We start from the raw sequence: 13,523 nt of genomic DNA, 5'->3' as shown, positions 1-13,523 counted from the left end.
CACCACGGATAACACAAAAAAACAGCTGGGGTCTTGTTTCCAGGAAAGAGAGCAGGGAAATGACACACAGTAATCAGTCATTATGATAACAAAGACTTAACAATTTGCTCAATAGACTGAGGACAATGCATTGCATTGCAAAACCAGTCCAAAGTCTTTAGGTTGGTACTTACTGGGGGCGATGATGACAGGAATGGTTTCCAAGGCAGAGACCGTATAGGTTAGTTGTTAGCAGACATTCTCACTATTGTTCTACTGTAGCAAAGTACCTTTTGCATTTATACGTTCCTAGATGTGTTCCTAGATGTCTCATCATCTGACTGACGAATGACTATAGGCTAGGCCTGTAATACTGGAATATCTAGTCCTGGATGGAACTTTGCAGCTTACGACCCTGCTTAAAAACCCCAGAATGATCCCAGGTGTCTCAGAAGCAGCACCAGTCCCTCTCTAAAGACACGGGTAAGTCATGACTGCTTCACAACTTTTGGTGCCGTTATTGAATTTCAGTAAATATGATGTTGAATAAATTGTCAGAATTCATTAAACCTTAAAAGCATGAATCATATACTCTTTTTCATTATTTCAGGCCACTATAAAAGGACTGGTCACTGTAACAGACCATGGCTCGTCTAACCATCGTGGCTGGTAGGTTTAAATCTCACAAATCAATTGTTAATCAAATGAAATATAATATTACTTTAACAGTATAACGTATGGTATAACTGTACGGTGCAGTTACTCAAATGGATTGTTCTGCTTTTAGGACTAACCCTTTTGATGTGCCTTCAAGTGGGTATGTATCCATTCATTCATTCATTCCATTTAATTAATTGAGAATTTACAATTAGAGGGTTTAAGTGGTTTAAATAAAATGTCTTAGAAGAGGAATCTCATCCTCATGGATTTTCTGTTTCTCTCTCAAAAAGCGTCCTCCACCAAACCAATGCTGTGTTACTTCACCAACTGGGCCCAGTATAGACTCGGCATTGGCAACTACCTGCCTGCCAACATCGACCCCAACCTGTGCACGCATCTCATCTACGCCTTCTCAATCGTCAACCACGCCAACCAGCTGGACACCTATGAGTGGAATGACGCTCTTCTCTACAAGGCCTTCAATGGACTCAAAAACGAGTGAGTTGTGCTGAAGCAGCTAGCAGAATTAACAAGAATGACTATGCTAAGACCAGATAAATGGATGTAGTTTGGCAAGATTTAGTTTAGGAGATACCAGGTTAATTTGTTGACCTGGCAGCCTAGTTTGTATAGTTTCAATGTGCAGATATTTCTTTTTTTTCCCTTCATATTATACTGTTTAGACTGATGATATGTTCTTGGTTTACCTATGATCCTAAAATGCATACACATTTAGAAAAAATGAGAAAAAATATTTCTATGCATTTGATGTATTTACCTTTTATTGTTTTATTGTTTGCCTTGCTTACTGTAAGCCACTCTGGATTAAGAGTGTAAACTGTAAACATATCACACATCACACATCACAAGACGTTAGATGTTTTACTAACTGTAACTAATTTCTTTATTTCCAACTTTGTTTGTATAGTGTCGTGTATGTAAACTGAGAAATTAACCAAGTCAAATTTCCTGATTATTATAGTTAAACTGTTATCTTTCAGTCTGACACGCCCCCAAATTTCAAATGTGGATATTTCTAGTTTTGAAAATAAATAAATGAATAAATAAATGAATGAATAAAGAAAGAAAGAAAGAAGCTTGTCAATAATAATGTCAATAGTAACTCATTCACAAAATATTGTGACGTCTCCTTTGCAGCAACCCTGAGCTGAAGACTCTGCTGGCTGTTGGCGGGTGGAATGCTGGAACCACACAGTGAGTTCAAAACACCTCATGCAGCACAGAGTCATAAGGCTGTTGGATAATACCATTCATTTTACTGTTAATCAAGACAATCGTAAACAGTCGAGATGTTTGTTCTGTTGTTTTTATGCCTCTGCAGATTTACCAGCATGGTTTCATCCGCTGCCCACCGTAGTACATTCATCGAGTCGGCCATCTCGTTTTTGAGAAAGCACGATTTCGACGGGCTGGACTTGGACTGGGAATATCCTGGGTCACGAGGAAGCCCCCCGGAGGACAAGACGAGGTTCACCCTGCTCTGCAAGGTCTGCTACAGCAGTGCTTCACAACCTTTTCAGGCCAAAAATAATCATATTTGAACTGGGGACCCCCCACCCCGATGAGCACTTGGAATGTACTGTAGGGCATTACATTTAGTTTGACTCAGTTCCACAGATAAATATTGTGACAATAGCAGATCTACAAGCTCACAACGGCTATTTTCACAATTTTCGCCTCACTCTTATATTATTTGACAATTTGATCAATGTTTGACCAGTTTTTATAGTATAGTTTGTTGATTACTTTTGATGCCGTAATCGTCCCCGTCCCCCCCTTTGGCATTAAAACGGTCTTAAAAGTCCTTAAATTGTCACTGCACTGTCATCTGGGGATCCCCCAAAATCATGTGGGGGGATCCCGAACCACAGGTTGAGAACCACTGTGCTAGAGCAGTGCTTCACAAACCTTTTTAAGCTTTGGATCACTAGCAATATCCTCAAGGACCTCCCCACATCTACATGTTGTGAGCTTAGATCTGCTATGTTCAGCGCAAAACACTGCATCATGCATTAACGTATATCAAGCACTTACAGTAACAGTCATCAAGATTTTCATGCATAGGGTAGGAAAAAATCTTGAAATTAGATATTAAATAATCTTTCTTCAATAATTAAAGAAAACATTTGAACGTATATGTAAGTTAAAAAATGTTCTTGAATTTGAAGGACTTATATATGTATTTGATATATTTAAAGGGGAGCGAAACCCCAGGCTGGTTTTGTAGTTTTTTTTCCCAGTTTTGGTTAAAAACTACAGCAGATTAAAAACAAGTAAGCAACACAGCTGCGATTAAAAAAATAAATAATGAGTGTGTCAGATTTTCATAGGTGTGTCAAGGGCCACGGGCATGCCAATGTGCAAGAATGATGATAGACGGTAGCCTGACATTCAGCCTGAATTTTCATTTGGTTTCACTCCATTATTCAGTCTGAAAGCCCTTTCAGTGCAGCCGTTTTGGGGATGGGGAGATGGGGGCGTGGCCAAAGGGGGACTCTTTGGCGATTGGTTCATACTGGATTATCCAATCCCGATTGGGCCAGGTAGATTTTCACCCAAGAAAACTCCGCCTTTGACAGCGTCACCAGACCCTGAATGCAGTGGCGCTTCTCCCTACACGCACACTACGCACGCTGCGTAGGGCCCCGCCTACCCGCCGATCAAAGAGGCCCCCTCTCCGTCCCCACCCTTCAGCAGAAAATAACGTGCATTACCGCGTTCACATCCGCGCAGGCTGCGCAGCACACTAAAACCCAAATAAAGTAACAAAAAAAGTAACTTTATCCGCGGTAAACCCTAAAAAAATCACGCGCGCGCGGGAGGGGGACACATGCACGCGCGCTGCGTGCGCGTGCATGTGTCCCGTATCATGCGTAGAGCCCCTGTGGAGTCTAAAGCGGCACTGCCTGAATGCGAGGCTACCGATTCAGGGGCTGAAGCCAGGCTAGATAGACAGTATTGACACACCTAAAATCTAACACAGCCATTATTTATTTGATTAGCTGCAGGTATGTTGCTTACAGCACGGTGTACTTTAAAGTCAGTGTGATGCAGCCTGCCCATGCTTTACGCTGTATAGTTTTTATACTTTTTTTTTTATAGTGGAAAACAAACTACAAAATCACCCTATGGTTTCATGCCCCTTTAACAATGGTACATTATAATATACACACTAACTGTTTCCCATGGACCACCTGTAATTATGCCATTGACCACTAGTGGTCTGTGGTCCACTGGTTGAGAAACGCTAGGGAGTTAAAAACGGCTGATATCAGTACAGTTCTTGATCTGTTATTAGCACAGCATCTTTGTTTTAACACGTGTTTAAAACACATTTATTGTCACCCATTTTCTTTTTGGATGTAGGAATTACGCACTGCCTTTGAAGCGGAAGGCGAACTCAGTGGAGAACCAAGATTGCTGCTCACAGCTGCAGTTGCTGCTGGGAAGGAAAACATTGACCGCGGATATGAGATCGCTGAAATCTCTAAGTGAGTTTAATTGTCTGACAAAGCTCCTCATTCCACAATCGCAAGATTTATATTGTCATCCTTAACTCTACTGCCAAAGGGGAGAATTCTCCCCTTTTCAGTCAATGGTGTTAACCGCCAAAGGGGAGAATTCTCCCCTTTTTTTTTTTTTTTCTAAAATGTTTCTCTAATTTTTGAGTATCATTTTTTTTCGTTATTCACAACGAATTAGGAGAAAAAATAATAATAATAAAAACCCATTCACTTCAATGTTAAAAAATAGTAATTCACATTTTTTCTATAGAAAATGATAAAAAAAAATGCTGGCAGTGGGTGGGTACATTATGAATAAACTCTGGCAGTCAATGTGTTAAACTCTGCGCCGTTGTGTGTTCTGACAGGTACCTAGACTTTATCAATGTCATGACTTATGACTTCCACGGAGGATGGGAGAAACACACTGGCCACAACAGCCCTCTGTACCACAGTGCTTCGGAAGAGGAAGGCAGTAGCCACAATGTGGTGAGTAGAAATCTCACTACTGAGCAGTGGTGGAAAAAGTACTGCAACGTAGAAATGCTCTGTTACAAGTGAAAGTCCGGAATTTTAAATTTACTTGAGCAAAAGTACAAAAGCATTGGTATCAAAATGTACTAAATGTACTAATGTACTAAGTACCAAAAGTAAAAGTACTAAAATGTTTGAAAATAGACGATCGACAAGCTCACAACGCGTCGCGATGCGACGCGTTGTGAGCTTGTAGATCGTCTATTTTCAAATAGCCTAGGTATGAAAATGGTTAATGTATGTTTTATAATGTAATAATGTATATCTGCAAAGTAACTAGTAACTAAAGTTTTCAATTAATTGTAGTGGAGTAAAAGTACAATATTTGCCTCTGAGATGTAGTGGAGTAGAAGTAAAAGACTAATACCTCAAAATTGTACTTGATTACAGTACTTGAGTACATGTACTTACTAGTTACTTTCCACCACTTCTACTGAATCTACCTGTTTTCGATGTAACTCATTGCTTCCAATATATATGATGGACTCAGACAGCTTGTCTGCAAAGGGACACCACAGGGCTCAGTGCTTGGTCACCATTTTTTGATCTGTCCAGTGTCTTTGTCTGTTCGCCTCAGCTTATCATACTTGTAGAGGTTCATATAAAACTCCAAACACACACCACAGAGAGTGATATTCTCAGTAGGATGACTCATCACGCTGGCCACCTGTAAGCCTATATTCACTGGTACGCCTTCATCTATAATACGGCTATTCTTGGTCGGTCTGCATGCTTTCATCTTGTGTATACTAGTACACTCTGGGGTTTCTCTCCTGGTAAAACAAAGGCTTAATAAAAAGTATTAAAAGGAATCGTCCATTACACACCAGAGGAAATAATCTAATCACATACTGTAGGCACTTTAGCAACCTAAGTACATGGCAACTGATTAAGTACCGTACATGTATGTTTTAATTTCCCCTCCAGGACTTTGCTATGAATTACTGGAGAGATCAAGGAGCCCCTGCTGAAAAACTCATGTTGGGTTTTGCTACATACGGACGCACATTTCACACGGCTTCAGCAGATGCTGATGTCGGTGCATCAGCTGTCAGGGGGGGCTCTCCTGGAAGCTATACGCGGGAAACTGGATTCCTGTCTTACTATGAGGTCAGTGAATGTTGAATTTCAACAGAACACAAAGTCGGCCTGTGATTCTAACCTTTTCGCCGATACTTCGGCTTTCCTCGTCTCTCATTGTGATAAATTAGAGGTAATAAAATTAGGTAGTGCAGAACTCCACAAAACAAGCATATGGTTATTGGACTACAGTATAAGTTGTGTTTCCATTTTAGCAAAACAGAGTCTTGCTGTAGTGTTCCGTTTACAGTACCCATGTTGTCCTTAGCTTTACTTGTCTAACAGGTTGAACTTGTATAAATGTATTTTATACACACACACACACACACACACACACACACACACACACACACACACACACACACACACACACACACACACACACACACACACACACACACACACACACACACACACACACACACACACACGTTTGCACTCAAAGGACCTCAATGGCAATAGGCTCTCGATACAGATGTACAAAGACTGTACAGACTGTTCATTTATCAGATTTTCTTTAATGCTCTAACAAGCCTAAGAACACGTTAGAGATTGCAGTTATTAATATAAATCTAAATATTGAATGAATAGAAATAGATTACATTGCCACATCTTTTGGATTGTATTTAGGCCTGAGATTTACATTCTTCCAACAGATTTGTACCTTCCTCGAAGAGGCCAATGTCAACTGGATTGATGAGCAAAATGTGCCCTATGCTACCAAAGGCACAGAATGGGTTGGATATGATAACAAAGAGAGTTTTGGACACAAGGTAATATACAGCATAGCTCTATGATCCAATATTGTACAGATAAATTAAAGCTAGGATTGTAATTCATTAAAGTCATTGTTAGACTGATGATAGGTTATTGGTTTACTTATGGTCCTAGAGACTATTTCTAAGCATTTGATGTGTTGTCCTTGCTTACTATAAATCGCTCTGGATTAAGAGCGTCCGCTAAATGCCTAAATTGTAAATTGTGTTGTGTTGTTATTCCACAGGTGAAGTACCTGAATGACAACAATTTTGGAGGAGCATTTGTATGGAGTATTGACCTGGATGACTTCTCTGGGGAAGTCTGTAGACAGGGCAGGTACCCCCTCCTCAACCACCTACGGTCTCTTTTGGATTCAGGTAAACAAAAATAAATAAATAAACAAACAAACAAACAAACAAACAGACATCACTGCATCACCATGAGGCTTCACATGGAAAATCCCTTTTCTGTATTATTATTAACATAATAATATTAACCTTTGGTTAACATGAACCAACAATCCCTCAGATAACAACACCACGGTTGTTGCTGCCACTACCACAGTTGCTGCGCCTGTAGCCACAACCACGGTTGATGCTGCCAATGCCGCTGCTGCCACCAATACCACGGTTGCTGCCACCACTACCACGGTTTCTGCCACCACTACCACGGTTGCTGTGCCTGCAGCCACAACCACGGTTGCTGCTGCCAATGCCGCTACTCCAGCCACTACCATGGTTGCTGCCACCACCACTACTACTGCCGCCACCACTGCTCCTGCCACCACCACTGCTCCTGCCACCACCACTACTACTGCTACCACCACCACTGCTCCTGCCACTACCACCACTCTTGCACCCGGCAGTAGCTTCTGTGAAGGGAAGGCTAGTGACCTCTATGTAAATGTCGAGGACACCAACTCCTTCTATCAGTGTGCCCATGGAATGACCTACCTCCAGAAATGCGGCGCTGGCCTTGTTTACAGGGACAGTTGCAAATGCTGTGACTACCCTCGCAGTAGCTTCTGTGAAGGGAAGGCCAATGGCCACTATGTAAATGATGAAGATACCAACTCCTTCTTTCAATGCGTCGAAGGAATATCCTACCTCCAGAATTGCGCCGCTGGTCTTGTGTACAGAGACAGTTGCAAATCCTGTGACTACCCCCGCAGTAGCGTCTGTGAGGGGAAGGCTAATGACCTCTATGTAAATGACAAAGACACCAACTCCTTCTTTCAATGCGTCGAAGGGGTATCCTACCTCCGGAATTGCGCCGCTGGTCTCGTTTACAGAGACAGTTGCAAATGCTGTGACTACCCTCGCAGTGGCTTCTGTGAAGGGAAGGCTAATGACCTCTATGTAAATGCTGAAGACAACAACTCCTTCTTTCAATGCGTCGGAGGTGTATCCTACCTCCAGAATTGCGCCGCTGGTCTCGTTTACAGAGACAGTTGCAAATGCTGTGACTTCGCTCGCAGTAGATTCTGTGAAGGGATGACTGACGGCTTCCATGTAAATGTCGGAGACACCAACTCCTTCTATCAATGCGTCTATGAAATAACCTACCTCCATAAATGCGCCGCTGGCCTAATTTACAGAGATAGCTGCAAATGCTGTGGTGTGACTGGCATTTAGATAAATACGTCCAAGGTATACATGATATGATGAAACTTGTGTTTGTTTAATTATATCTCTGTTTACTTTACTGTACTGGCATTAGCCTATACTGTATCATATGTCATAGAAAGCTATCTTTTTCCCTTTAAAATGTACGTCCCCTTGTACATTTGTAATGAACATGCATTTGTTGGATGAGCAGCACAACTGCTTACATGTAAGTAATAAATGAATACGGTAGATCATAATACAAACATATTGTGGTCTTTTGTTTTGACATAATCTCTCAAGGTAGATTCAGAGCTCCACAAATTCAAAGGAAAAAACGTTTTCCCCCCTTTTTTATGTCAAAATTATATTTGCTGCTGACCACCATCTCAAAATATTTTGTCCTAGGGACCCCCAGAAGCAAAGATTTGAGTTACAAATATTCGCTTAAAAAATATATATATTCAAAGATTTGGCCACATTTTCATGATTTTTCAAAAATAGCAGATCTACAAGCTCATGCTATGAACTTGTAGATCTGCTATTTTTGAATAGCCAAAGTATACAATAATGGTTAAAGTGGTTGCACTACTGTTTTATATATGTTTTTGTTTATTTTTTATCTATTCCTAGATCAGTGGTTCTCAAACCTTTTAATTTCAATGACGCCTGCAAGTTACATACATGTAAGGGTCTATTTGGAACCCCCTCAAGGAACCCTGAGAGTCCCTGGACTTAGTTCACTTTGAGAACTACTGTCCTAGATAATTTGAGTGGTGCCAACCACTCCTATATCCGACTTTGTCCGTGTGTCCGTCCGTATGTATGTATGTCCAATAAACAAACATTGATGACAACATCAATACAGGGCTCATCAAAGGCACCACTCTCTTCACACAGGGTGTGATTTTTGGGGCGGTGTAGCCGCCCCCTATAAGTGAGTTTTGGACACCGACCAAAAGATTTGTATACCCCCTAACCCTTCCATTGTTAATGCAAATCGATACTTTTGCAAAGTCAGCCAATCACATTACAGCTAGTGTCATCACCACTAACTGTAATGTGATTGGCTGACTTTGCAAACTCAGGACTGTGATTGGCTAGCGAAACACATGACACATGTGCAGCCCTATGAATAGCAGTATGGACTTTAAAAAAAGTAATTTATCCTTTTTTTAAAGTGAGTCATGTTGTGATGACCACACACCGCCCACTTCACACTGGGTGTGATTTTTGGGGCGGTGTAGCCGCCCCCTATAAGTGGGTTTTGGACACCGACCAAAAAATGTATGTACCCCCTAACCCTTCCATTGTTAATGCAAATCGATACTTTTTTCATATCAGCCAATCACATTACAGCTAGTGTCATCACCACTAACTGTAATGTGATTGGCTGACTTTGCAAATTCAGGACTGTGATTGGCTAGCGAAACACATGACACATGTGCATTCCTATGAATAGCAGTATGGACTTTTAAAAAAGTCATTTATTCTTTTTTAAAAGTGAGTCATGTTGTGATGACCACACACCGCCCACTTCACACTGGGTGTGATTTTTAAATTACACACTAGTATCGGACAGGTACTCGGTAGAGACCATGGTATAGACCGATACGCAAGTTATGGGTATCGGAGTCGGTATCGGGAAGGAAGAAATTGTGCATCTCTAGTCTAATCCATGATGTCGCACTGTGCATGACATCATCAAAAAGCACCAAATTCTGAGTCTGTAAACAAAAGTACAGAATGGATAGGCAGCAGTGGTGGATTTTTTTATATTTTTTTTACTTAAGTAAAAGTATCAATACTGCAATGTAGAAACATTTTTACACAAGTAAAAGTCTGGTAATCAAAATGTACTTGAGTAAAAGTACAAGAGAATTGGCATCAAAATATACTTAAATGTCCTGTCTCAGAAGGTATCATATGTTTAAAATGTATTGAATCTTTTGAAAATAGCTTAAAGTTTAAATAGGGCTGAAGTAGTATGTTTTGTAGTAATAATCAAAATCTACAAAGTAACAAGTAACAGGTCGACTTCAAATAATTGTAGTGGAGTAAAAGCACAATTTGCCGTTGAGATGTAGTGGAGTAAAAGTAAAAGTATTGAAATGGGAAATATTCCAGTAAAAGTACCTCAAAAGTGTACCTAAGTGCAGTAGGCTGGCTCGAAGTGATGCTTAAATGGGCAGTAGACAACATTCAGCCACTAGATGTCGCTATAAGACCAATTATTTGTTTACAAACATTGAGACTGGACGCACAGGTGACTGTTTCATGTAATCAATTCCCAACAGATCCCGTTATATTATACCTCTATGACAGATCCCCAAACCTGCTGTTTTGGGGTGAGCTTGTGTGTAGACTAGTGGGGTGCGCCCTGGCACGCAACGGTATTGCGCACCGAGAACAGCTGACATACAAGCTCACAACCGCGTCACGGATGCGACCGCTGTGAGCTTGGAGATCTGCTATTCTCGGCCGTCCTCTGCGCGCAACACCTTCGCGGGACGGAGCATAAATTAGTCTTGACGGGCTGCAGCTGTGCGAGCCAAGCAGATTCTGATGCCATGATCATAGAGCGCTCCCTCCGTTCTTATGACAGTCACTGGAGGTGGAGTTTTGAGGACAACTGCTTTGAATTGTTATTATTGTTTACACACAACAGAAACCAAGGATTATATATTTCAAGAGCGAGAGATCACGTAAAAATCCTAAGCATTCTTCCTCCACACTGGGAGAAAAACAGCATCTGAAAGTTTGATGGGATGCATTTTTACACGTGAGGCTGTGACCACTTTTACATTGCATCTTATGAGCGGTGGGGTTCTTTTGCTGCCGACCTGCGTGCGCATACTGTTTCATATCAGTGTGACGTCGTCTGTTAAGGCGTCTATAAGGTTTGCTAATGTTAAAGGTAGGGTAAGTGATTAACTTTTGTTAAAATAAGTGTTGAATAGCTCTATATTGTGATAGTACTCATTGCTTTAGAGTGTTTGTTCAGTGAAATGAGTCCCATGTGTCTCCAGCTCTTTATCAAACAGAAAATGCATTTTCAGAGCTCTTTCCTGATTGGCTTAAATGTTGTCACCTACCTGAAAATGTACTATATTCTGTTTACTAAAGAGCTGGAGAGACCCCTGTGACCGAACAAACGCTCTGTAGCAATAATTACTATCAGAATATACTCTAACCTTAAAATAAAAAAGGCAAAAATATCACTTACACTACCTTTAAAGGACGACTTCACCACTTTTCAACATATCTTCATATAATAGGTCCTCACTAATGCTGATGATACAATTATACCATTTTTTTCTAATCAGTCTGGGTCTCAGAGGAGGGCTGTAGACAGTTCAGAAACCCGTCTACCAGTGACATCATCGATGGGGAATCCAAGTTAATAGAAACTGCAGGCTTTGTATTCCTGGAAAGTTGCAATGCAATAATAGATCCCATGGTTCTCGCCTTAATAAAAATCTGAATACAAAAATTGTAATCTTTTTGGGGAAAAAAATCCTGCCTAACGATGATGTCACTGGTAGACGGGTTTCTGGACTGTCCACAGCCCTCCTATGAGACACAGACCAAGTCGAAAAAAATGGTATCCTTTTATCATGAGCATTAGTGAGGACCTATTATATGAAGATATGTTGAAAAGTGGTGAAGTCGTCCTTTAAAGTTTCAAAGGCAAATATACCTGTAGCCTACAACTATTAGTACTGTACCATGATGGCTGCCTTCCAAAAAATATATTTTGGGTGAATATTAAACTAAAACAATGGCATCATCTAATTAAAGACTTTCAGCCAAGTCCAGACAGTTCTCTGACAAGATGTGTAACACTGTTAAATGTTCCAAGCATGGAAATGTCTACATTTCAAGGATTAACTTGATGACAAAACCCCTGCAATATATACACTAAACCCCCTTGACTATCAATGAAGTGAAGGATATAACATGTAAAGCAAGCTGTGACACTTAAATGGAATGTTACATTATTAGTTACATTGTTTGTTTTGCTTACTTTGCAACTGTCTGCTAGTTTAATGGTTTTATTGGCTTAAGAAGGCTACTGAGTACCGCTTTTATGTTCCGTGTTCATAATATGTTTATAGGATGATTTATTTGCACTTTATTAGCCCCATACTGGTGACAGTAGATTAATAGTGTTGTCTCTTGACAATTTGCTGATCTGTGAGCCCAGCCCACCTGCTATTTACAGATACAACTTCCTGCTTGACTCAGTTCCTTATGCAACTCTCTGGATTCTCTGACTAGTATTGTTTTCAATTCTATAGTGTGAAATAATACCAGTCAGAGTTCCAGATTTTTGGAGATTAAAGTCTGGGTCATTTTATCTCTATTTGTGAGTTTTATCCAACTTTATACCTTCAAGCCCTACAGTAACAGAAGGGATGTGCATACAATTCACCAGGGAACTAAAAAGGAGAACTAAAGTTTGTTGACTTTGCTTTATTGGGTGATAGAATCATACTTGTATACACTAATGACTATAAATAAAGTCACTCCTACACAGAAAGTTTCCACTGTCAAACATGTGCCTAAGTTATACTATGTAAAAACATTAAACAGTGTGCAGTTAGCCGTAATCAAAAAGCCTGTGTAGAAGATATCGTCTGGGTTCAGTGCAAACTGGAGTGTAGTGTTTCTGTGAACCTCCATGTGCAGGTGGAGCAGGGAGTAAAATGGCTATTTGCAGTCATCCTCTTGCTTCTCATGAGAGCACATATCTGCATGCGTCGCCCCAAACGCTCAAAGCAAAGCCTCATTATTTGTGGGTCTTATCTCTTGTTAAGGCCCATGTATTTAACTTTTTGCTGTATCTATTTCAACATTTACACATTCACTACTGCATTAAAGGTAGGGTAAGTAATTTACTTTGGTTAAAATAAGTGTTAAATATCTCTATATTCTCATAGTACTCATTGCTATCGAGTGTTTGTTTAGTAAAATGAGTCTCCCATGTCTATCCAGCTCTTATAAACAGAAAATGCATGTTCAGTGCTCTCTCCTGATTGGCTTAAATGTTGTCACCTACCTGAAAATGTACTATATTCTTAACAAGGCCAGCTACAGTATATATATATATATGTACTATATATAGTTTACTAAAGAGCTGGAGAGACCCCTGTGACCGAACAAACGCTCTGTAGCAATGATTACTATCAGAATATAGTACTTTAACCTTTAAAAACAAAGGGGAAAAAAGATAATTTACCCTACCTTAAAAGTTTCAAAGGCAAATATACCTGTACAACTATTAGTACCATGATGGCTGCCTTCCAAAAAATATATTTTGGGTGAAAAATAAACAATACGTCATCTATGGCATCATCTAATTCAAGATTCAGCCAAGTCC

At 40.3% G+C, this 13,523-nt stretch overlaps 1 protein-coding gene across 1 annotated transcript; it reads left to right on the top strand.

Annotated features, from left to right (window-relative positions):
* Window positions 1-623: 623 nt before the first annotated feature.
* On the top strand, window positions 624-8,170 carry LOC311048613 (acidic mammalian chitinase-like; the record flags this gene model as incomplete). Its single annotated transcript, XM_084061876.1, has 10 exons — window positions 624-648; window positions 930-1,137; window positions 1,798-1,854; window positions 1,982-2,147; window positions 4,027-4,151; window positions 4,532-4,652; window positions 5,625-5,807; window positions 6,434-6,550; window positions 6,781-6,913; window positions 7,065-8,170. 10 exons carry the CDS (start codon window positions 624-626, stop codon window positions 8,168-8,170), a joined length of 2,241 nt encoding a protein of 746 aa, XP_083918002.1.
* Window positions 8,171-13,523: the final 5,353 nt, after the last annotated feature.

Source organism: Gymnoscopelus microlampas, assembly GCF_963454915.1.
Source record: "Gymnoscopelus microlampas genome assembly, chromosome: 7".
Classification (NCBI taxonomy): domain Eukaryota; kingdom Metazoa; phylum Chordata; class Actinopteri; order Myctophiformes; family Myctophidae; genus Gymnoscopelus; species Gymnoscopelus microlampas.
The sequence above is the reverse complement of the archived record's forward strand: the minus strand, read 5'-3'. Positions and strand labels throughout refer to the sequence as shown.